This window comes from Salvelinus sp. IW2-2015, linkage group LG8, assembly GCF_002910315.2.
Source record: "Salvelinus sp. IW2-2015 linkage group LG8, ASM291031v2, whole genome shotgun sequence".
NCBI classification, from domain to species: Eukaryota; Metazoa; Chordata; class Actinopteri; order Salmoniformes; family Salmonidae; genus Salvelinus; species Salvelinus sp. IW2-2015.
The window spans coordinates 8,172,111-8,196,448 of NC_036848.1; the positions used below are offsets into that span (position 1 = coordinate 8,172,111).

General features: G+C 43.1%; 1 protein-coding gene across 1 annotated transcript; it reads right to left on the reverse strand.

The window, feature by feature from the left end:
* Positions 1–499: 499 nt before the first annotated feature.
* On the reverse strand, positions 500–19,216 carry pde6a (phosphodiesterase 6A, cGMP-specific, rod, alpha). Its single transcript, XM_023992301.2, has 22 exons — positions 18,661–19,216; positions 16,723–16,875; positions 16,555–16,644; positions 16,295–16,435; positions 16,031–16,105; positions 15,819–15,883; positions 15,572–15,638; positions 15,168–15,215; positions 14,668–14,817; positions 12,273–12,416; positions 11,967–12,032; positions 11,604–11,750; positions 11,194–11,301; positions 9,808–9,917; positions 9,442–9,529; positions 8,246–8,346; positions 4,578–4,685; positions 3,779–3,842; positions 3,341–3,415; positions 2,752–2,835; positions 2,454–2,622; positions 500–640 (listed from the first exon to the last, which is right to left on the reverse strand). The coding sequence occupies exons 1-22, from the start codon at positions 19,135–19,137 to the stop codon at positions 591–593; spliced, it is 2,580 nt and encodes an 859-aa protein (XP_023848069.1). The 5' UTR covers positions 19,138–19,216; the 3' UTR covers positions 500–590.
* Positions 19,217–24,338: the final 5,122 nt, after the last annotated feature.

Sequence of the window (24,338 nt, forward strand, 5' to 3'; positions counted from 1 at the left end):
ATAGAGTGTATGTTTAGCCTATGGAAATGATACCCAACCTTTTTTTGCTAACTGAATTCCGTATTTCTAAGGAAGTCAAATTCACATTGCCAAATTAACGAGTGTGTAAGTACATGGTAAATTCCAATAAAATACCTAAATATTTACATTCATTGCACAGGAATAGGCTGTGTTTGAATTTGCCCATGAACTGCTTCATCCTGTGGATCCTCTGGCTTGGTACCATATATAGGTCAATGTATAGCACAGTGCAGTGCTAAGCTAATGCTAACCAGCTCTAGTTATGTAAACTGAAATGCTAAGCTAATGCTATTCGGTACTAGTTATGTATACTGTAAGTCTACGCTAAACTAATGCTAACTGGCTCTTGTTCAGTATACTGTAAGGCTATAATAAGTTAATGCTAACCCACTCTAGTTATGTATACTGTAAGGGTATACTAAGTTAATGCTAACCGGCTCAAATTCAGAATACTGTAAGGCTACGCTAGGCTAATGCTAACCAGCTCTAGTAGACCGATATCGGGTACAGGGACGTAAAACTCCTGTCTTGGTGCAGATACTTTGGTCCAGGACTGGGATCTCTCTAGTCTAGTTGACAACACAGGTCTTTGACTGGGGGCCTGCTTCAGCTGCACTCGCTGTGTGAGAGAGGGAACAACACAGGGTTAGAGTACAGGGTCCATATTCACAAAGCGTACCAGAATAGACGTGCTGATCTAGGATCAGGTCCTCCCTGTCTATATAATCTTATTAATTATGATCTAAAATGGAAAACTGATCCTGGATCAGCACTACTACTCTGAGACACTTTATGAATATAGATCCTTATCTCACATTTATAAAGTTGAATGAGCCCCAGAGCTTAAACTATACATTGTTTCAAATAGAGACAGTCCAAGTTTATGTCAGTCTGCAGTGTTTTCCTCTATATAAAAGCAACATGTAAAGATCCCAGAAATGTTCCATAAGCACAAAAAGCTTATTTCTCTAAAATGTTTTGCTCAAATTTGTTTACATCCCTGTTAGTTAGAAATKTCTCCTTTTCCAAGATAATCCATCCACCTGACAAGTGTGGCATATCAAGAAGCTGATTAAACAGCATGATCATTACACAATAAAAGGCCACTCTAAAATGTGCAGTTTTGTCACACAACACAATGTGCCACAGATGTCTCATATTTTGAGGGAGCGTGCAATTGGCATGCTGACTGTAGGAATGTCCACCAGAGCTGTTGCCAGATAATTGAATGTTCATGTCTCTACCATAAGCCGCCTCCAACCGGCTTCACAACCGCAGACCACTTGTAACCAGGCCAGCCCAGGACCTCCACATCCGACTGCTTCACCTGCAGGATCGTCTGAGACCAGCCACCCGGCCAACTGATGAAAGTGTGGGTTTGCACAACTGAAGAATTTCTGCACAAACTGTCAGAAACTGTCTCAGGTAAGCTCATCTGCGTGCTCGTCATCCTCACCAGGGTTTTGACCTGACTGCAGTTCAGCGTCGTAACCAACTTCACTTGACAAATGCTCACCTTCGATGGCCACTGGCACACAGAGAAGGTTTGCTGATGTCAATTTTGTGAACAGAGTGCCTATGGTGGCTGTGGGGTTATGGTATGGGTAGGCATAAGCTACGGACAAAGAACACAATTGCAATTTATTGATGCCAATTTGAATGCACAGAGATACCCGTGACGAGATCCTGAGGACCATTGTCGTGCCATTCATCCGTCGCCATCACCTCATGTTTCAGCATGATAATGCACGGCCTCATGCCGCAAGGATCTGTACACAATTCCTAGTAGCTGAAAATGTCCCAGTTGGCCTGCATACTCATCAGACATGTCACCCATTGAGCATGTTTAGGATGCTCCGGATCAATGTGTATGACAGTGTGTTCAAGTTCCCTTCCAATATCAATAAACTTCACACAGCCATTGAAGAGGAGTGGGACAACATTCCACAGGCCACAATCAACAACCTGATCAACCCTTTTTTTAAGGTATCTGTGACTAACATATGCATATGTGTATTCCTAGTCATGTGAAATCCATAGATGAGGGTATACTGGATTTATTTCAATTGACTGATTTTCTTATATGAACTGTAACTCAGTAAAATCTTTTAAATTGTTGCATGTTATATTTATATTTAAGTTCAGTGTAGTTTCCACCATGTATCCCGAGTGGCGCATCGGTCTAAGTCACTGCAGCTCAGTGCTAGAGGTGTCACTACGGACCTTGGTTTGATTCCAGGCTGTATCACAACTGGCCGTGATTGGGAGTCCCATAGGGCCGCGCACAATTGGCCCAGCATCGTCCGGGTTTGGCCAGGGTAGGCCGTCATTGTAAATAAGAATTTGTTCTTAACTGACTTGCCTAGTTAAATAAAGGTTAAAAAAATATATGTCTAAAGAGGAAGTGTGGAATATTTCTTAATGTGCATTACCCTGCTTGGCTGCGGTGGCTGCAACAGCTACCTCCTCCTTGGCTGTCTTGGCCTCCTCCAGAGCAGCCAGCTTAGCTTCGTGTATCTCCTTCAGAGCATTCCACTCCTTCCTGTTGTTCAGCAGCCGGTCCAGCATGGGAGTGATCTCCACATGGAAACGGGAGAACTCCTAGAGGAGGTGGGGGGAGATGGCGAGGAGGTGGAAAGTGTAATTTCAAAATCCTAGCTAGATCTAAGTTACTTGGTATCCAGTGCCAACTACTAGTTATTGATTTATGACAGAGACACAAGGACTCACCTTGTACACAAAAGCACAGACAAAATCGATGAAACCACACTGCATCTTGGGAAGATCAGCTGATTTAGTCCTGTCCATCATGGGCTGGGGGGGGGTCATGGGATTAGTAGAACGAATGTACTAAAACTTGGCTCTGCTTGACTCCAGCTAAAGCAATCGAATGAACCTAAACTACATTTTCCCGTTCTGACACAAATGCTGTTATACTCCGAGGGGTCTTGCTGGGTAAAATGGTGTGTCAGTTGACTCGGCAATAGTGACCACATCTGAATCACAACGCTACATAATAGACATCATCACATGCCCTATGGGAACTCTCCCTTACTCTCCCTCTCTCCCTTTCTCTCTCTCTCTCCCTTTCTCTCTATCTCTATCCCTCTCTTTCACTCTCCATCTCTGTCACTCTCTCTGTCTCCCTCCCTTTCTCTCTCTCTCCTCCTCTCTCTCTTGCTCTCTCCCCCTCTCTCTCTTGCGCTCTCTTTTTTTCTCTCTCCCTCTCTCTCACCCTCTCCCCCCTCTCCCTCTCTCACCCTCTTTCCCCCTCTCTATCTCTTTCTCCTCCTCCTCCAGTCTCCCATTCAGTTCTTACAATAGGCTGCTGTTCCAGTACAGTCCTCTCCAGGTCACCCTGYTCCCAGAACTCTGCAGCCACAGACAGCGCCACCTGCAGGCCCACACAGGAATGGTCACACACACAACACTCACATACCAACATTATGAAACTTACAGAATGATGATGTCCATAGCAACAAGAGTATATTTGCACTGATGTGAGTTTGTGCTCGCTTGCCTCAACGGAAATATTCTATTACGATTTAGTAGACACTGTAGTATGAAAGGTCTGCTTCTGATGCAATCCAGAGCTTACAAGAAAAATGCCATTACAAAAATGGTATTCCATACTAATTGCTATTCCTCTCACATCCTCTTCTGTTTTCAATGTGGACTGCTGAAAGCCACATGTTCTAAGATGCTGTGTCATTATGAGAAAAGCAGCACAACTTAATTCTTCAAACATCTTAGTTACCTTGCTCTGGATGTCCCATGGTTTGGCAATAGCAGACAGATCGCAGGCCGTCATCATCATAGCCCTGTGTATGTAGAGGATGTAAAGTGACAAAACCCCCAAAGAGCAAGCAACGCAGATGTAGAAGCACGGTGGATAGGAAAAACTCCCTAGAAAGGCATGAATTTAGGAAGAATCCTTGAGAGGAACCAAGCTCTGAGGGGTGGCCAGTCCTCTTCTGGCTGTGCCCGGTGGAGATTATAAGAGTACATGGCCATTAAGGCCAGGTCGTTCGAAAGTCAGCCAGAAAATCAGTTGTGACCGGAGTATAATTATTTTCTCCACACCTTAGTGAACCCATCTTTTTTTGCGGATTGTGTTGAAGTCTAATATAGTCTTGGACCTGTAAAGACCTCCATAGATTATATTTGTCTTAGTGTCTGTCCTGTCTTGTCTTAGTTTTGTCTTAGTGTCTGTCCTGTCTTGTCTTAGTTTTGTCTTAGTGTCTGTCCTGTCTTGTCTTAGTTTTTTCTTAGTTCTGTCCTGTCTTGTTCTTAGTTGGTCTTAAGTGTCTGTCCTGTCTTGTCTTAGTTTTGTCTTAGTGTCTGTCCTGTCTGTCTTAGTTTTGTCTTAGTGTCTGTTCCTGTCTTGTCTTTAGTTTTTGTCTTAGTGCCTGTCCTGTCTTTCTAAGTTTTGTCTTAGTTTTCTGCCTGTTACGTTTGAAAAGTGAAATCTTACAAAGACCTCCATAGTTTCCTCCACAGGGCAATTACTACCCTCATATGCCTAGACCAACAACTCTCATAAGGAATTCACCTACATGACTATCTCCTTGCGAGTGGTCTGCTGCGTCATGTACTTGGTCCACTCATCCCAGGTCTCGTAGGTCTTCGATTGGTCCACAATCTTTCTGGAACATGGTTCTTTTCTACAGACAGGAGGAAATCATCCTCAGTTACCGTGACACAGTATGCCTCCCACATGGCGCACTATTCCCTATATAGCGCACTACTTTTGACCAGGCTGATCACAAGTAGTGCACAATGTAGGGAATAGGGTGCCATTTGGTATTTGGGATTGGTATTTTATTAGGATCCCCATTAGCTGTTGCGAAAGCAGCAGCTACTTTTCCTGGGGTCTACACAAACATGAAACATTACATACAGTTGAAGTCGGAAGTTTACATACACTTAGGTTGGAGTCATTAAAACTCGTTTTTCAACCACTCCACAAATGTCTTGTTAACAAACTATAGTTTTGGCAAGTCGGTTAGGACATCTACTTTGTGCATGACACAAGTAATTTTCCCAACAATTGTTTACAGACAGATTATTTCACTTATAATTCACTGTATCACAATTCCAGTGGGTCAGAAGTTTACATACACTAAGTTGACTGTGCCTTTAAACAGTTTGGAAAATTCCAGAAAATGATGTCATGGCTTTAGAAGCTTCTGATAGGCTAATTTACATAATTTGAGTCAGTTGGGGTGTACCTGTGGATGTATTTCAAGCCTACCTTCAAACTCAGTGCCTCTTCGCTTGACATCATGGGAAAAGGAAAAGAAATCAGCCAAGACCTCAGAAAAAAAATTGTAGCCCTCCACAAGTCTGGTTCATCCTTGGGAGCAATTTCCAAACGCCTGAAGGTAACACGTTCATCTGTACAACAATAGTACGCAAGTATTAACACCGTGGGACCACGCAGCATCATACTGCTCAGGAAGGAGACACGTTCTGTCTCCTAGAGATGAACGTACTTTGGTGCGAAAAGTGCAAATCAATCCAGAAAAACAGCAAAGGACCTTGTGAAGATGCTGGAGGAAAAAGGTACCAAAGTATCTATATCCACAGTAAAACGAGTCCTATATCGACATAACCTGAAAGGCCGCTCAGCAAGGAAGAAGCCACTGCTTCAAAACCGGCATAAAAAACCCAGACTACGGTTTGCAACTGCACATGGGGACAAAGATCATACTTTTTGAGAAAATGTCCTCTGGTCTGATGAAACAAAAACAGAACTGTTTTGGCCATAATGACCATCGTTATGTTTGGAGGAAAAAGGGGGAGGCTTGCAAGCCGAAGAACACATCCCAACAGTGAGGCATGGGGTGGCAGCATCATGTTGTGGGGGTGCTTTGCTGCAGGAGGGACTGGTGCACTTCACAAAATAGATGGCATCATGAGGACAGAAAATTATGTGTATATATTGAAGCAACATCTCAAGACATCAGTCAGGAAGTTAAAGCTTGGTCGCAAATGGGTCTTCCAAATGAACAATGACCCCAAGCATACTTCCAAAGTTGTGGCAAAATGGCTTAAGGACAACAAAGTCAAGGTATTGGAGTGGCCATCACAAAGCCCTGACCTCAATTCTACAGAAAATGTGTCTACAGAACTGAAAAAGTGTGTGCGAGCAAGGAGGCCTACAAACCAGACTCAGTTACACCAGCTCTGTCAGGAGGAATGGGCCAAAATTCACCCAACTTATTGTGGGACGCTTGTGGAAGGCTACCCGAAACGTTTGACCCAAGTTAAACAATTTAAAGGTAATGCTACCAACGACTAATTGAGTGTATGTAAACTGCAGACCCACTGGGAATGTGATGAAAGAAATACAAGTAAATAATTCTCTCTACTATTATTCTGACATTTCACATTCTTAAAATAAAGGGGTGATCCTAACTGACCTAAGACAGATAATGTCAGGAATTGTGAAAAACTGAGTTTCAACGTATTTGGCTAAGGTGAATGTAAACTTCCGACTTCAACTGTAATACAGAACATTAATAGTTAAGAACAGCTCAAACCCAGAACTACATACATTTAAAACAATCACTCACAATCTCTATGCTCTCATGTACTCATGTGCCTTTTCATAAGTATTAACACCCCTTGGATTTCTTCACTTTTTATTGTGTTACAAAGTGGGATTAACATTTAAAATACTCTGTCAAAGTAGAAGATACATATATTTGTCTTCATGTATGAAAAATAAAACACTACTGTATCTTAATTAGATAAGTATTAACCCCGCTGAGTCAAAACATGTTAGGAACACCTTTGACAGTGATTACAGCTGTGAGTCTTTCTGGGTAAATCTCTAAGACCTTTACACACCTGGATTGTGCAATATTTCCTCATTATTCTTTTCAAAAATGTTCTAGCTCTGTCAAGCTGGTTGTTGTGAAACAAACAAGAAATAAGACAAAAAAAACAGAACACTTGAACGTGCATAACTATTCACCCCCCCCAAAGTCAATACTTTGTAGAGCTACCTTTTGCAGCAATTACAGCTTCAAGWCTCTTGGGGTATGTCTCTATAAGCTTGACACATCTAGCCACTGGGATTGTCCTGCTGGAAGGTGAACCTCCGTCCCAGTCTCAAATCTCTGGATGACTGAAACAGGTTTTCCTCAAGAATTTCCCTGTATTTAGTGCCATCCATCATTCCTTCAATTCTGACCAGTTTCCCCGTCCCTGCTGATGAAAAACATCCCCACAGYATGGGGATGGTGTTCTCGGGATGATGAGAGGTGTTGGGTTTGCGCCAGACATAGCATTTTCTTTGATGGCCAAAAAGCTAAATTTTAGTCTCATCTGACCAGAATACCTTCTTCCTTATGTTTGGGGAGTCTACCTCATGCCTTTTGGCGAACACCAAACGTGTTTGTTAATTTTTTCTTTAAGCAATGGCTTTTTTTCTGCCCACTCTTCTGTAAAGCCCAGCTCTGTGGAGTGTACGGCTTAAAGTGGTCCTATGGACAAATACTCTAATCTCCGCTGTGGAGCTTTACAGCTTCTTCAGGGTTATCTTTGGTCTCTTTGTTGCCTCTCTGATTAATGCCCTCCTTGCCTGGGTCCGTGAGTTTGGTGGGCGGCCCTCTCTTGGCAGGTTTGTTGTGGTGCCATATTTTTTTCCATTTTTTAATAATAGATAAAATGGTGCTCCGTGGGATGTTTAAAGTTTCTGATATTTTTTTTTACATGAAATCCAAGTAAAAATCTATTTAAATTACAGGTTGTAATGCAACAAAATAGGAAAAACGCCAAGGGGGATGGATACTTTTGCAAGGCACTGTATTTTTCCTCTAGGATTTTGCCTGTGCTCAGCTCCATTACATACTTTTTTTTACCCTGAAAAACTTCCCAGTACCTGCCAATGACAAGCATACCCATTACATGATGCAGCCACCACCATGCTTGAAAATATGGAGAGTAGTACTCAGTGATGTGTTGTGATAGATTGAACCCAAACATAAAGTTAATTTCTTTGCCACAAGGACAAAAAGTTAATTCCTTTGCCACATTTTCTGCAGTATTGATTTCGTGCCTTTTTGCAAACAGGATGCATWWTTTGGAATATATTTTATTCTGTACAGGCTTCCTCCATTTTAAATTCAGGCTGTAACAACGAAATGTGTAAAATGTCAAGGGGTGTGAATACTTTCTGAAGGCACTCTACAACAGTTGGACAGTAGCTACTCACTTGAAGTAGAGAGCGAGGTCAGTGGCGATGATGGCGATGTCCATCAGATGAATGACATGCTCGTGCTGAGCACGACTGAGATTCTGATAAATATTTAAGGCCTGAAACAGATAAACAGATATCAACATAGATATATTTGAATGTGATAACATATTCATATTTAACATGTACTGTTGAATCCGCAAATACCAACAAAGATGTATAGTAAATCAAATGTATGATTAACAAATAACGAACGTGTGAAACTGCTGCCTGCCACAGTTCATGGTTGGTGATAATGTGAACATTGAAAGGCTGCCTAATTATAGGATTGCTGGTGGGCAGATTCTCCCAGGCACTTTCTGTGCCATCAGAACTGCATCATTCACAGTATGACTTCTCCAAGGGAGAAACCAACCCCTCTCAGGTCAGAACTTCTAGAGCAGGGATCATCAACTACATTTGGCCGAGGGCATGGTCCGGGGGCCGGAACATAATTACAAATAATTGTAGACTGACAATTGACTGCAAGAAGCCCAAACAGATGTCATATTTTACTAAAAYWTAATCATTTCAAACCTTGCTTACATTTATATACGATCACATACACTGAGTACATCAAACATTAGGAACATCYTCCTAATATTGAATTGCACCCCCTTTTGCCCACAGAACAGTCTCAATTTAGCGTTGCAGCGTTGCAGTTCTTGACACAAACCGGTGCGCCTACTACCATACCCCGTTCAAAGACAATTACATGTGTCTTTCCCATTCACCCTCTGAATGGCACACAGACACAATCCATGTTTCAATTGACTCAAGGCTTAACAATCCTTCTTTAACCTGTCTCCTCCCCTTCATCTACAATGATTGAAGTAGATTTAACAAGTGACATCAATAAGGGATCATAGCTTTCACCTGGATTCACCTGGTCAGACTATGTCATGGAAAGAGCAGGTGTTCTTAATGTTTTGTATACTCAGTGTAGATCTCTATATTATGCGTTGTAATACTTGGGAACAGATTTCCAAAATTAAAATCACTTGGAGCTGATGTCCTGGTGTTTTTCCATGTCAGAAAAGTATTATTATTTTTATTTAATTTATTGCTCAGAAAACTTTTTTTGGGGGGGCTAAATAAAACCACCCACAGGCCAATTTCAGCCCATGGTGACTATGTAGGGTATAGGGTGCCATTTGGGAAGCAACCTCACTCACAGGGTCTCTCAGCAGGGTCTTCCCAGTCTCCAGATGGTGTCTCTCCAGGATGGAGGAGCCGTGGAGCTTTGCGAGAGGGTTTCCAGACCTGACAAACACAGGAGGGAGAGGAAAAAAATAGATTAGCCATTGGTAAGTAATGAGTCATTGCTTTCTCTGTTGATGTTTCTACAACTTTCCAGGTATCACTGTTGGCAGCATATCTGGGTTATAATAGTCTTTGTTTACCTTCAAACACATAAGCTATGATTGATTGAGCTTACCTGGCGTGTACCCTGCCCTTTCGGTACTTTAGACAGGCTCAAATCAAACAGTCAAAGTATTTGAAAGAAAACAAAAAAAATGTAAACCCAGTCATCCCCTTACTTCATCTGGTAGAGGTTATTGGTGCCTCTGTGGTCGACATCGTGGCATAAGCCGGCTGTTACCATGGCCATGGTCTCTAGCTCTGTGTAATAACGCTTCAGGTCACCTGTCTAATGCAATAATACAGGAAGTTAGGTTTGGTCACATGTCTAATGATACAGGAAGTTAGGTTTGGCCACATGTCTAATGATACAGAAAATTAGGTTAGGGTCCAGGATTCATGGGGCTTCCACCAGGGGCTATATGGAGCCACACATGGGCCTCTTACTAAGTCCCCTCTCCCCTCCTGCTCCTATGGAGATGGCTGGCTCTGGAGGCCTCATTAGAAGCAATAAAGCCTGGACCGAGCTGAGCCACACAGCCACGCAGAGCAGGACTGCTGATAATGAGCCTGACCCCCCTCCCTGCTCCTCCTTCCGCTGTGAGTTATGTTACTGTACGTCTGAAGAGTTCACTGTGGTTATAGGAAAGCAGTGGTGGAAAAAGTACCCAATTGACATACTTTTGTAAAAGTAAAGACACCTTAATAGAAAATGACTCAAGTAAAAGTGAAAGTCACCCAGTAAAATACAACTTGGGAAAAAGTCTTAAAAGTATTTGGTTTTAAATACACTTAAGTATCAAAAGTAAATGTAATTGCTAAAATATACTTAAGTATCAAAAGTAAAAGTATTAATGATTTCAAATTCCTTATATTAAGTAAACAATTGTTTTTCTTTTTTTTCTTCCGTATAGCCAGGGGCACACTCCAACACTCAGACATMATTTACAAACGAAGCATGTATGTTTAGTGAGTCCGCCAGATCAGAGGTAGTCAGGATGACCAGGGATAAGTGCATGAATTGTCCTGTCCTGCTAAGCATTCAAAATGTACTTTTGGGTGTCAGGGAAAATGTATGGAGTAAAAAGTACATTATTTTCTTGAGGAATGTAGCGGAGTAAAAATAAAAGTAGTCAAACTTAAATAGTAAAGTACAGATACCCCGAAAAATGACTTAGGTAGTATTTTTTAATATTTTTACTTAAGTACTTTACACCACTGTAGGAAGGAACAATGCAGAGAAAGGAAGGGTCACACTTGGAGGACTCATTACATGACAGGGGAGGAGGGTATCAGTGTAAGGGGTTCAGTAAAGATAGATCACCTGGCCACCACAGCTTGAAGATATATTACATGTATCAACTGTCATGGTATCATSCATGGTGTCAGTGCAAGGTATTGTAGGTGAAGTGTTTATTCCTGAGGGTTTGTGTAATATAAGTATKTATGCATCCCAAAGGGCGCCCTATTCCCTATATAGTGTACTAATTTTGATCAGGGCTCATAGGGCTCTGGTCAAAAGTAGTGCACTATATAGGGAATAGGGTGCCATTTGAGGTACTCACCATGAGCAGAGTGAACATGGTCTGGCCCACGTTGAAGCCATGACTCCAGTTGTGGTAGGTGATCTGCCTGTAGCCCTTACTRAGGGAGTAACAGAACCTGGTGAGGGTCTGAGAGACACATATAGGATAGGCATTGTTACAGACCAGATAGCTCTCAACAGCTAGATGGTTTTTGGCACACTATGTTATTACATGTTGTACATTAGGAGAGTATATAATCATTATCTATATTAACATAAACTGTCATGATGTAGTTATTAAATGTTACTCATGCAATTGTTAAGCCTTAATTGTGTAGCCTTTCTTTATAACACACTGCTTTATGTGTTCTCTAAATGGAACACATGACTTGGCAATAGTGTGGGCCACATGTCTCTTGCCAAGATGCTTCTTCATCAGTGATGTCTCACCTCACGGGGGACGTGGAACTTGTCCACCACTCCCAACTCATAGTACATCTTAATGCCTAACTTGACCAGGTCTAGATGACTGTGCTCAAAGTCACAGAAGTGAAACTCAAAGAGCTCCGACTTGGAAGAGGGTGGAAGAACTTCCGACTGTATGGAGACAGGGAAACAAAATGCATAATGTGGTCTACCAAGGCAGCTAGCCAGCCAATCAGTCAGCCAGTCACTCAACCAGCCAGCCAGCCAGTCAGCCAGTCACTCAACCAGCCAGCCAGTCAGCCAGTCACTCAACCAGCCAGCCAGTCAGCCAGTCAGCCGCCACAAGAGGCAAGTAGAAAATAAATGTTAGTTAGAATAGTTGTTTACCAGGATTGCTTCCAGTTCCACCTCCTCACACTCATGTGGTTCCTTTCCATACCTCTCCCTGGTATTCTAAAAGCAAAGCACACCATCAGTGTTCACCTTGGATGAAACAGCACAATATCAATCCATTTCTGAATTTCCTGGAAAACCTTGGTTATTTCTCAGTAAATAGCTCTCAGTCTAAATCTCACAGATGGTAACTAGCGTTCCACTATTGACTGACTACCTAATATCCAGTATGACAGGCTTTTTCCCACGTTATAAATGCACTTTTCATCTGCTGTGTATGAATACTGTTACTTTACCCACCAATACATTCTGGGTCTCATCCGTCCTGCACTTGATGTGGTACAGCACCATGTCCTGGAAGATGTCCTTCCTGTTCTCCAGCTTGTTCCACTTGTCATAGGTGTCTGTGTTGAGCACAGACCAGCCAAGGAACTGGGTGAGAGACTGCCATGACCAGAGAAAGAGTTAGACTATTGTATTTCAGTCCTTGGTCAACATAATAAGTATACACTCAGTACACACAGACACTATCAAATGGTATTGAGAGGGGGATGTGGTACAAGCTATCATTTAGAATGGATTACTGTAACTGACAATGCTATTGATGAGTATCTGAAAAGGCCCCATGAAGTTGTATTATGTGTTAACTGGCACTATCTCAAATGCAAGAGTGGTTGAGAGTACAATGTAGGATCTTAATGTGATCACTATTTTGTTGCTGAGAATTTTCCTGCACAGCAGGAAATGAAAACTTGGAGTATATTTGAGTTTTAAAAAGGATTCTAATGTTTGTAATTTCCAAAAAGTTGACAAACCCTTACAAAATGTCCATGAATTATAATCCACCTAACAATTCACACTTCCTGTTGCTGCAGCAAGAAGGGGCCTTAACTCTCAGTCTGCATACAGAAGAAGCTTTAACTCTCAGCCCTCATCTAGGAACCTTAACTCTCAGCCCTCATCCAGAAGTAGCTTGAACTCTCAGCTTTCATCTAGAAGTAGCTTTAACTCTCAGCCCTCATCCAGAAGTAGCTTTAACTCTCAGCCCTCATCTAGGAACCTTAACTCTCAGCCCTCATCCAGAAGTAGCTTGAACTCTCAGCTTTCATCTAGAAGTAGCTTTAACTCTCAGCCCTCATCCAGAAGTAGCTTTAACTCTCAGCCCTCATCCAAAGTAGCTTTCTCTCAGCTCTCATCTAGAAGGAGCCTTAACTCTCAGTCTGCATCCAGAAGAAGCTTTAACTCTCATCCCTCATCCAGAAGGAACTTTAACTCTCAGTCCTCATTTAGAAGAAGCTTTAACTCTCAACCCTCATCCAAAATGAGCCTTAACTCTCAGCTCTCATCCAAAAGGAGCTTTAACTCTCAGCCATCATCCAAAAGGAGCTTTAACTCTCACTCTCATCCAAAAGGAGCTTTAACTCTCAGCTCTCATCCAGAAGCAGCTTTAACTCTCAGCCTTCATCCAGAAGGAGCTTTAACTCTCAGCCATCATCCAAAAGGAGCTTTAACTTTCAGACCTCATCCAGAAGCAGCTTTAACTCTCAGCCCTCATCCAAAAGGAGCTTTAACTTTCAGACCTCATCCAGAAGCAGCTTTAACACTCAGCCATCATCCAAAAGGAGCTTTAACTTTCAGACCTCATCCAGAAGCAGCTTTAACTCTCAGCCATCATCCAAAAGGAGCTTTAACTTTCAGACCTCATCCAGAAGCAGCTTTAACACTCATCCATCATCCAAAAGGAGCTTACCTTTCAGCCATCACCCAAAAGGAGCTTTAACTTTCAGCCATCATCCAAAAGGACCTTTAACTCTAAACAATGCAGATACTGCCAATGGCCTGTGTTTATTTATACAGCAGTTACACAGTGCTGTCGCTCTCTACCTCCCCCTCAGTAGCAGCAGCTCCGGACTCAGTGCTGTCTCTCTACCTCCTCCTCAGTAGCAGCATCTCTGAACTCAGTGCTCTCTCTCTACCTCCTCCTCAGTAGCAGCATGTCTGAACTCAGTGCTGTCTCTCTCTACTCCTCCTCAGTAGCAGCATGTCTGAACTCAGTGCTGTCTCTCTCTACCTCCTCCTCAGTAGCAGCATCTCTGAACTCAGTGCTGTCCTCTCTCTACCTCCTCCTACGTAGCAGCATGTCTGAACTCAGTGCTGTCTCTCTCTACCTCCTCCTCATAGCAGCATGTTCTGAACTCAGTGCTGTCTCTCTCTACCTCCTCCTCAGTAGCAGCATGTCTGAACTCAGTGCTGTCTCTCTCTACCTCCTCCTCAGTAGCAGCATCTCTGAACTCAGTGCTGTCTCTCTCTACCTCCTCCTCAGTAGCAGCATGTCTGAACTCAGTGCTGTCCTCTCTCTACCTCCTCCTCAGTAGCAGCATGTCTGAACTCAGTGCTGTCTCTCTCTACCTCCTCCTCAGTAGCAGCATCTCTGAACTCAGTGCTGTCTCTCTCTACCTCCTCCTCAGTAGCAGCATGTCCGAACTCAGTGCTGTCTCTCTCTACCTCCTCCTCAGTAGCAGCATGTCTGGAACTCAGTGCTGTCTTCTCTCTACCTCCTCCTCAGTAGCAGCATGTCTGGACTCAGTGCTGTCCTCTCTCTACCTCCTCCTCAGTAGCAGCAACTTTGGACTCAGTGCTGTCTCTCTCTACCTCCCTCTCAGTCGCAGCAGCTCTGGACTTTACAGTAGCATACCTCCATCAGAGTTTCATCCTGCTCGTCAAAGGGTTTCCCATCTTTCCTGTTGTAGAAGGTGGCTACTGCGACTATTTCCTCCTTCTTATTCACGATGGGGAGGGACAGGACGTTCTTTATGATCCAGCCGGAGCTATCCACGGGCCCTTTCTGAACAGGACAAGGCAACAGGAACCACCTGACGTCAATGACTTTGCAATAGGTTCATAGCATTACAAAAACAATATTTGTTGACTTAAACCTGCCATACTTGCCTTTGAATGTGTTCATTCACAGCAGTGCATGACTTGACTACTAATATTTACAGTACTTTGTATGGGTAAGTCTTTGCCTCAGTGTTGGAAATAGCAGGATTAATCTATTTGAATTGTGTCTAGGCCTGTCTACTATAATGGAAGTTAACTTGGCCACAGGACACTAACCCCTTCAGTAGCAGAGATGAGATTTGTTTAATTTGTGCGTTCAACAGCACTGAGCTAATCATGGAGAACGGATCTTACTTGGAAGCTGAAGAAGTCATCTTGTGCCGCGTTCATAATGTTACAGATCTGGAGGGGAGAAGAGGAAAGAGAGGAGAGGATGATCACGCTCGCTCAGATGGAAAAGCACTGCATGATTAGTTACAATGTCCACAAAATTGCAATTATCCATCATTTCAGTGCAAGAGCACATTTCATTTCCAGGCTGTGTGTGTTTGACAGCTGCATAATAAACTCTAATGGCTTTCTGGTTGTGTGCTGCCCATGAATACTGCGTACAGGGAAGGGAAGATATGGGCTGCATACAAAATGGCACCCTATAGTCCCTATGGGCCCTGGTCAAAAGTAGTGTGCTATATAGTGAAAAGGGTGCAATTTCGGATGCATTCATTCTTCATTTAGGAAGGGAAGGATTCCCAGCTCACCAGTCCCTCCTTAGCCACGTAGGTGGGCAGGCCACTGACCAGAGCCCAGTGGTCCGGAGCAGGGTTGCTGACAAGGACAGGGGGAGATGGAGATTTTATACTATTACTATTTAAAAAAGTACCAAATCAAATGCAGTAATATATGCACCTAAAATGTTCTGTATAATATAAGGATGTAAAAGCAGCACATACATGATAAGGTGATATATATAATTCCATTTTCCACATCATTGATGAAGTGACTCACGGTAAAACTTTGATCTCCTCTTTTCCATGTAAAATGTAGTCAATCACTTTGTAGAAGTTTATTTCCTGGAGAAAAATGAGTTACATGTAATTGGAATGAGATTGAATACGGATAACGTATCAAATTACATATATTACCATTATTCATGTTTGAGTTGGCTCAGATCTGTCCAGGTCATTTGACTGTTGCCTGTTAAGTCACCAGTCACTCACTCTGCCATCAGGAGTCTTGGGTCCATCGTATTGAGGCACCTCTCCCATTAGCACAGGCCAAAGGTCATAGAATTCCTGCAACACACAGGGTTATTTAATTGAATCCCTCTCAGATACAAGGGGAACATATTAACCCACATCAATTGAACATGTTGAATTAAACATAACAAAAGGTCAACTGAACATGACTAGATAATGGTGAGTGGTTCCTGAGCATTAGCATGCTGATGCTTTTAGCAGGTTGAGATTCATGTCCGACCTCACCTTAGTCTTGGTCATGTCCAGGAGGCCAACAGAGTAACGTTCACAGTTAAGGAAATCCCTGATGGTATAGAGGGCCTTGTGGAACTGTCTCTCAATGTCTGTCATCTCCTCAAACACTTTGCTGGCAGACCAGAGCAGGACCTAGAGGGTGGGAGATGTCAGAGACAGCACAGTCGTAGCAGGGAAAAATATGTCATTTCTGAAATATAAGCAGGCCTCATCGTCAATAAACTCATCAATAAAATCAAGAGAGGTCTTACCTGTCCTCTTCTGGTCTCACAGTTGTGAAGGTAGCTCAAATGGAACACTCTTAGGATCAGGTTGGCAAAGTTGAGATACTTCAACAGAGTCTGTTGCAGAAACATCTACGTTCAGTATAATTGAAGGGAGAGGTTAGGGTTGGAGGTTAGAGGTTAGGGATAGGTTACCTCCTCATCCTGCTTAGTGAAGTGTGGAGCTCCAATCTTGTTCACAGCCATCATAACAGCCACCATGTCCTTGCCGTTCATGATGGGGGTAGCCAAGACACTCTTGGTCTGGTATTCTTGGATCTGGTCCACAAAGTCACTGTAGTGGCTGCTCTGGAGGAAAAACCACAGAAAAGTATTTAGAATTTATAAACAAACATCTATCAATGTGCTGTAGCTTGTTACATTAAATTGACACTTTTGACCATAAATACATTGATGAGATCATCCAACTTGCACATCACAGTGAAACCATACACAACAAAAGGTGTTATGTGGAACCAAAAAGGGTTCTTCGGTTCTCCCCATAGGAGAACCCTTTGAATAACCCATTTTGGTTCCATGTAGAACCCTTTCCTGAGAGGGTTGTAACTGGAACCAAAAACGATTCTCCTATAGGGGACAGCAGAAGTGTAGTCCCAAAGGTAATATAAGGTAAATTATTATTTGATTATGTAAAAACTATCTTTCAGAACACTACTAAGGGGAGGGGAACTTGCTCATTGTTAAAAACAGAATATGCTTTTGTGGAGACTGAGTTTCATATTAATCCAGGAATAGATTAATTCACTGCCTAACATATCATCTAATGCTAAGAATGGTTTGATCTCTGTGTCATTGTGGGCTATTCTTGACTGGGGAATATATATCATGATTAAAACATGTGGATTAAAGGAGAAAGGACATTACAGGTCAACACTAAATAGAATAAAGGTGAGTTCTCTTGTTATTCCGCTGACTTGAGGAAAATGGCTTTGTGCTATGACCTTTAGAAATAATCCAGGATCGCTCTAATTCAGCTGAGATTAAAGGCCTTATCCCCTGCAGGCCGAGTAACACCCAGCAGCCCTGCCTGCCTGCATGACCGACCGGCGGGGGAGGGGACTGCCTTGCCGTAATCCCACACCACACTTACATATCGCAGTAATGGTGGCTCTGTCTTTCACTAGGGAAAAGAAAGACCCAGAGCTCGATCCATCCTCTCCCTAATTACCATAAAAAGATCCAGGCAACTAGAGTGATATGAGTCATATGTCTCCCTTTACCACACACTGCTACATATGAGCAGAACTATGAGCAGGACTATGATAGGAAACGTTTTCTAATCATGATGATACTTTGGCTGTACTACTCTGTATTATTTTGGTAAAGGATATTTTATCATTGAGAGTTTGTGGTATTTGGTATAAAGATATTTTATCAGTGAGCGTTTATGGTATTTGGTAAAGGATATTTTATCAGTGAGCGTTTATGGTATTTGGTAAAGGATATTTTATCAGTTTGTAGTATTTGGTCAAATGAATAACAAGATTAAAGATGTGTCTGTATCACAAGAAAGTCTACTGGATAATAGGAATGTAACTATAATAAAAATCTGTACATGGTTTAATATGAAAACAGAATAAATGTATTAGTTTTAGGTCAAATCATTTAATACAGGTATTGACAGTGACGACCATCCACTGTGTTCAAGTTCAAGTCTAATTTGTCACATTGCCAAGTACAGTGAAATGCTTACCTTGCAAGCCCTACCCAACAGTGAGGATACGGAGTAGAGTGACACACATGTTAAGTATGAAAATAAGCTTGGTAATCACTTCCAAATGTCAAATGAATTGGCTCTAGTAAGATTAACCTGGCGGTAGTATCACAAATAGGATGGTCTTATGCTGCCCTCTAGAGGCAGTAGGACACTAGGCCTATGCGTCTGAATCTGACTGGAGCGCTACAGTCAGTGTTCTCATTTCTTCACTGGAAAGGAATTTCATGGAATAAACATGACCACTTGATAAGGTAACACAAACGGGCAGGTAAACTGTAGTTGCCATACCGCTATTGGGAATGGGAACTTTTAAGTGCAAGATTTCTCCACAGTGATCTATAGCTTTCTATGTTTACCTCTGAGACATCTGGGATGTTGACAGTCTTCTTGGTGGTGGCCACATGGCCCACAATGCCGATGTCCATAGGAAAGACTATCTCACTGTCTGGCTGGACCAGGCACTCCTCCAAGGTGGCGTCCTTGTGCACGTTGAAGAGTCTCGTGGCCAGCTCGGCCGTGCCGTTACGCATCCGGTACATGAACAGGCTCATCTTCTCTGACCGTATCATGAAGCTGAGATGTTTCATGAAGTTGAAGATAGCCTTCTCCATCTGGATGTTGTCCTGCAGGTCTCTGACCATGTCAAATATGATCTCACTCTCCTCCACTGTGCTCAGCTCGTGGAAGCTGCTGGTGTTCACCTGGGAAGTCTTGTTGTCTTTGAAAAGGTCCGAGATGACCTTCGGGCGGAACTTGGTATCATAGTACTGCTTGGCAAAGTCAGGGTTGCTGTCCAGAAACTTCTCAGCCACATCTTTGTCCACGGCTGCCATTTGTCAGTTGCTGTGTGTCTATATGCTATAGCTCCTCAAAGAGCTGGAAGTGTCTCTCCTCAGCTCACTGTGCTGGTTAGCCCTGTGCTGTGTGGCTACACTGTCTGCAGGTGGCTGAGAAGAATAGGGATTAGCAGGATTGTTTTAAATGGTCATGTGTGTTGATAAGCCTGAATCCAATTACACACAGATTACGATAAGTTATTCTCACACGTTGTACTGAATTATAGACCTACCTGGAGTGTATCTCCTCACTCAACAACCTTTTGTAGGCCTACAGTACTTGTGGACTACAACAGAAAGAAGTCTTTTGACTTTTTTGTGTATGTTTCATTGAACATTTTGGTATACTTATCTGTTGCCTAGTGTAACATTTTATTTATTTCGAATTCTCAAATCAAATCAAAATGAAATACAAAATACCTTACAGTAAATATTGCATTTTAAAGTATCACGAGAATAATCTATAGCCTACTGTGCTTTCTGATAAATACTTTGATTTAAAAAATTGTCATGGTATTAAAACAATAAACAGAGTGTGGGTAATATGATGTGAACTGATTTAGTGCATCAGCCTCCTGCAGTTGAGCTAATAAATAAATAGAGGAGGGGTACAGTAATATAATGTGAACTGGTTTAGTGTATCAGCCTCCTGCAATTGAGCTAATAAATACATGGGGGGGGGGGGTAATATAATGTGAACTGGTTTAGTGTATCAGCCTCCTGCAGTTGAGCTAATTAATAAACAAGAGAAGGGGTACAGTAATATGATGTGAACTGGTTTAGTGTATCAGCCTCCTGCAGTTGAGCTAATTAATAAACAGAGAAGGGGTACAGTAATATGATGTGAACTATTTAGTGTATCAGCCTCCTGCAGTTGAGCTAATTAATAAACAGAGGAGGGGTACAGTAATATAATGTGAACTGGTTTAGTGTATCAGCCTCCTGCAGTTGAGCAAATTAATAAACAGAGGAGGGGTACAGTAATATAATGTGAACTGTTTAGTGTATCAGCCTCCTGCAGTTGAGCTAATTAATAAACAGAGGAGGGGTACAGTAATATAATGTGAAACTGTTTAGTGTATCAGCCTCCTGCAGTTGAGCTAATTAATAAACAGAGGAGGGGTACAGTAATATAATGTGAACTGATTTAGTGTATCAGCCTCCTGCAGTTGAGCTAATAAATTCATGGGGGGGGGGTTATATGATGTGAACTGGTTTATAATGTGAACTGATTTAGTGTGTCAGCCTCCTGCAGTTGGGCTAATAAATAGTGTTATTAATGAGATGGAGTGTGACTTACCAAGCTCTTATGTTCAACTATTTCCCAGAGTGTGAGCTTACATTGTGTGACGTGCTTGCCTAATGAAAAGCTTACAGTAAGCCTTGAGTTTTGACAATATTTGTATCAAATACTCCTAACCCATATTCTCCAATAGTGCTTGTCATGTGCTGTGTATCCATGTACCAGCCTATCAGGAGGAACTGGTCCATGTACCAGCCTATCAGGAGGAACTAGTCCATGTACCAGCCTATAGTGGTGGCAGCAGTATGCTTTGACCTGTTTAGTATGAGAGAATGCCAAGAGTTTGCAAAGCTGTCATCACGGCAAATGGTGGCTACTTTGAAGAATCTCAAGTATAAAATATATTTTGATTTGTTTAACACTTTTTTGGTTACAACATGATTCCATATGTGTTATTTCGTAGTTTTGATGTCTACAATGTAGAAAATAGTAAAAATAAAGACAAACCCCCTGAAGGAATATGTTTGTCCAGTCTTTTGACTGGTACTGTAAGTGCAAGTGGTGTACAAAAGAGCCTGCTAAAGTTCCATTGTTAAGACTATTTTGTTATTGGTGTCAGAAGTCGGATAGCTATAAACCCAAGCCTTGATGAGATGGATAACACTGTGAAGCAGCTGGACGCGGGGGAAGTAGGATGAACGTCACCTGGGAGGAACAGGCAAGTCGGCCGTTGATCCTGGAGGGCCCATACTAGGATAGCTTGCTCCTAGCCAGTGGAGGCCACACAGTGCAACCTGGAGGAAGGTGCGTTGCCTTGTCGTCCTACACAGCGGCATGGAGACGGACGTGGACCAGATGGTAGTGGTCAAAGGAATGAAGTACCTACCCAGACAATGAAGGTTGCCCGCTCCGGAGGAGTGGAGCTCTGGGAACCCTACCTAGCCCAGTTTCAGCTAGCTGTGTGGCAAAATAGATGGACTGAAGAGGATATGGCTGTGTTGCTTGAACTGGACGAGGGGAGTGCCTTACAGGCCCTACTAGATCTTAGCTCTGACCAGTGGAGGGACTACACTTCCATAACTACCACTATGAGGGACTACACTTCCCTAACTACCACCCTGAGGGACTACACTGCCCTAACTACCACTCTGAGGGACTACACTTCCCTAACTACTACCCTGAGGGACTACACTGCCYTAACTACCACCTTGAGGGACTACACTGCCCTAACTACCACCTTAAGGGACTACACCTCCCTAACTACCACCTTGAGGGAATACACTGCCCTACAGTAAATACAATCCTGAGGGACTACACTGACCTAACTACCCCCCTGAGGGTCTACACTGCCCTAACTACCACCCTGAGGGACCCTTCCTCCTGGACTTGACACCAGTGAGGCTCTAATAGCATGTTCTCCCTGCCACACTAAGGCCCTGGAAAACATATTGGGCCCAGAGAGTCGAGTTACCCCAAGGGAATGGCGGGTAGAAATGGAGTTGGAGACCAAGGTTTCAGATGAGGTGGTCTGTTAAGCCAAAATGGAACACCAGCAGTGGACTCCACGACGGTCCACTTCGAGAGGTCAACACCAGCCTGCCTATGCGCAGAAAGGCCACATCGCTAGCTATTGTGAAGCCCCACCTCAGCCCTTGCCTGCCCCTGAGTTGACGGGAAAAGCCAGGGGGATGATGAAGTGAGGGGAACACCATTTCAGTCCCCTGACGCCCCCGTTGAGCCGGAACATCAAGTTGGTTGTTTGGGCCAGATGCATGGCCTCTACCTTCCATGCAGCATCAGTGGTGAGGCCTGCCAGGCGTTGATTGACATCCTTGTTCAGCCTGGTGTTCTTCCAGATACAGTGGGCCCTTCCCCTCCCAGCAATGTCTCATTGGAGCACTAGTTCTGGTTGGCCATTATCCAAGATGACTGCATCCTAGGGCTGGATTTCCTGAGTCAAGCAGGGTCATGCCTAGATGTTGGAACACGGAAACTCCAGATGAAACACTCCGTCATAGGACTTTGGGGCAGTGGAAGAAGACAACAGCAGCCACAGGTGACAGACAGCCCCACAAAGAGCCTTCCTCCAGATGAGGAGCAGCTTAAGCCTCCCAATGTTAGTTGAATCACTTATATTAGTTTGGGGACAGGTTGAAATAAACATGAAATATTAGGCCTTTGCACACCGCATTGTTCTTAACCCCAGGCTATCTTGGGCCCAGGCTAGACTAGCCCTGAGCTAGCTTAGCTTGTGTTCATACAAGCATTTGTCAACCCTGGGCTAAGGATTCACACTTGTATTTCAAAGCGCTGGGCTAATGGACAAACGCAACATGAAACCAAAATTTTATCTCTGACGCGACCAATGTATAAGCAATAAGACATGAACACATTATTTCCTCCGGCTTCTGGCCTAGCATTTGATTTCCAGCAGTGATGGTTTGTATAAACCTTCCTTGTCTGTCTGTCGACATCGGAATTGTTCTTACTTTTTATTTGATTTAACCTTCATTTAACTAGGCAAGTCAGTTAAGAACAAATTCTTATTTACAATGATGGCCTACCCCGGCCAGACCCTCCCCTAACCCGGACGACACTGGGCCAATTGTGCGCCACCCTATGGGACTCCCGATCACGGCCTGTTGTGATGACGCTGTGATCGGGTCTGCACTGCGATGCAGTGCCATAGACCGCTGTGCCATTCAGGATCCCAAAATACCTCAGGAAATAATGTTTCACCAAATAGTTTTATCTGTGGTTTCAGTTTTAAAAGTCGATCTCGCCCCTTTACAGATGCTGTGAACTAAACACTTTTCTGATACAGGCAAAATCATACAACAATATTATTATCATGGATAAATGCAATTAACTGTCAATAGAAAACCTATGAACACTGAGGAAAATGTAGCGTTTGCTTCCCTTCCAGCTGTAAAGTTTGTAGCTTTAGTTGGCTAAGTGAGAAGAAGTGAGCCAGCCTGCATAGCACAAGTTTTTGTTAGACATAGCAACCAATGTTTTTGTTAGACATAGCAACCAATGTTTTTGTTAGACATAGCAACCAATGTTTTTGTTAGACATAGCAAGCAATGTTTTTGTTAGACATAGCAAGCAATGTTTTTGTTAGACATAGCAACCAATGTTTTTGTTAGACATAGCAAGCAATGTTTTTGTTAGACATAGCTGTTATGCTGGTGAATGAGGACCCAAAAGCGACGTAATAGAAACAGAGTCTTTATTCCAGTATCAAACAAACAATGATTCTCCTGGATATATCAAAGGTAAATCCAAAACAGGAAACTGAAATCCTCTCGTCAGTAGAGAGGAACGACTGGAGACGCGACCACAGACTGCAGGTCGCTTCAGGAAGGCACAGGCCGTAGCTGACATAGACACCTGCTCACACGGGCGTTCTCGCTATTTACAAGGTACGGAAGATCATGGACATGCGTTCTCGGGACGTTGGTCACCAGTACTTAGTGGATTGGGAAGGGTTACGGTCCTGAGAGAGGAGTTGGGTTCCATCTCGGGACGTGCTGGACCGTTCCGTTGATTGATGATTTCCTTCGTTGCCGCCAGGGTTCCTCCTCGAGTGCGCCAGAGGCGCTCGGTGAGTGGGCGGGGTACTGTCATGTTTTGTCTTGATCATCATGTCTTGTCCCTGTGCTTCCCTCTGCTGGTCTTATTAGGTTCTTTCCCTCTTTCTCTCTCTCTCTCTCCTCCTCCCTCTCTCCCTCTCCCGCTCTCTCTCTCTATCGTTCCGTCCTGCTCCCAGCTGTTTCTCATTCTCCTAACGACCTCATTTACTCTTTCACACCTGTCCCCTATTTTGCCCTCTGATTAGAGTCCCTATTTCTCCCTCTGTTTTCCGCTTCTGTCCTTGTCGGATTCTTGTTTGATGTTTGCTGTCCTGTGTCCTTGTTCCGCCCTGTCGTGTTTTTGCCTTCTTCAGATGCTG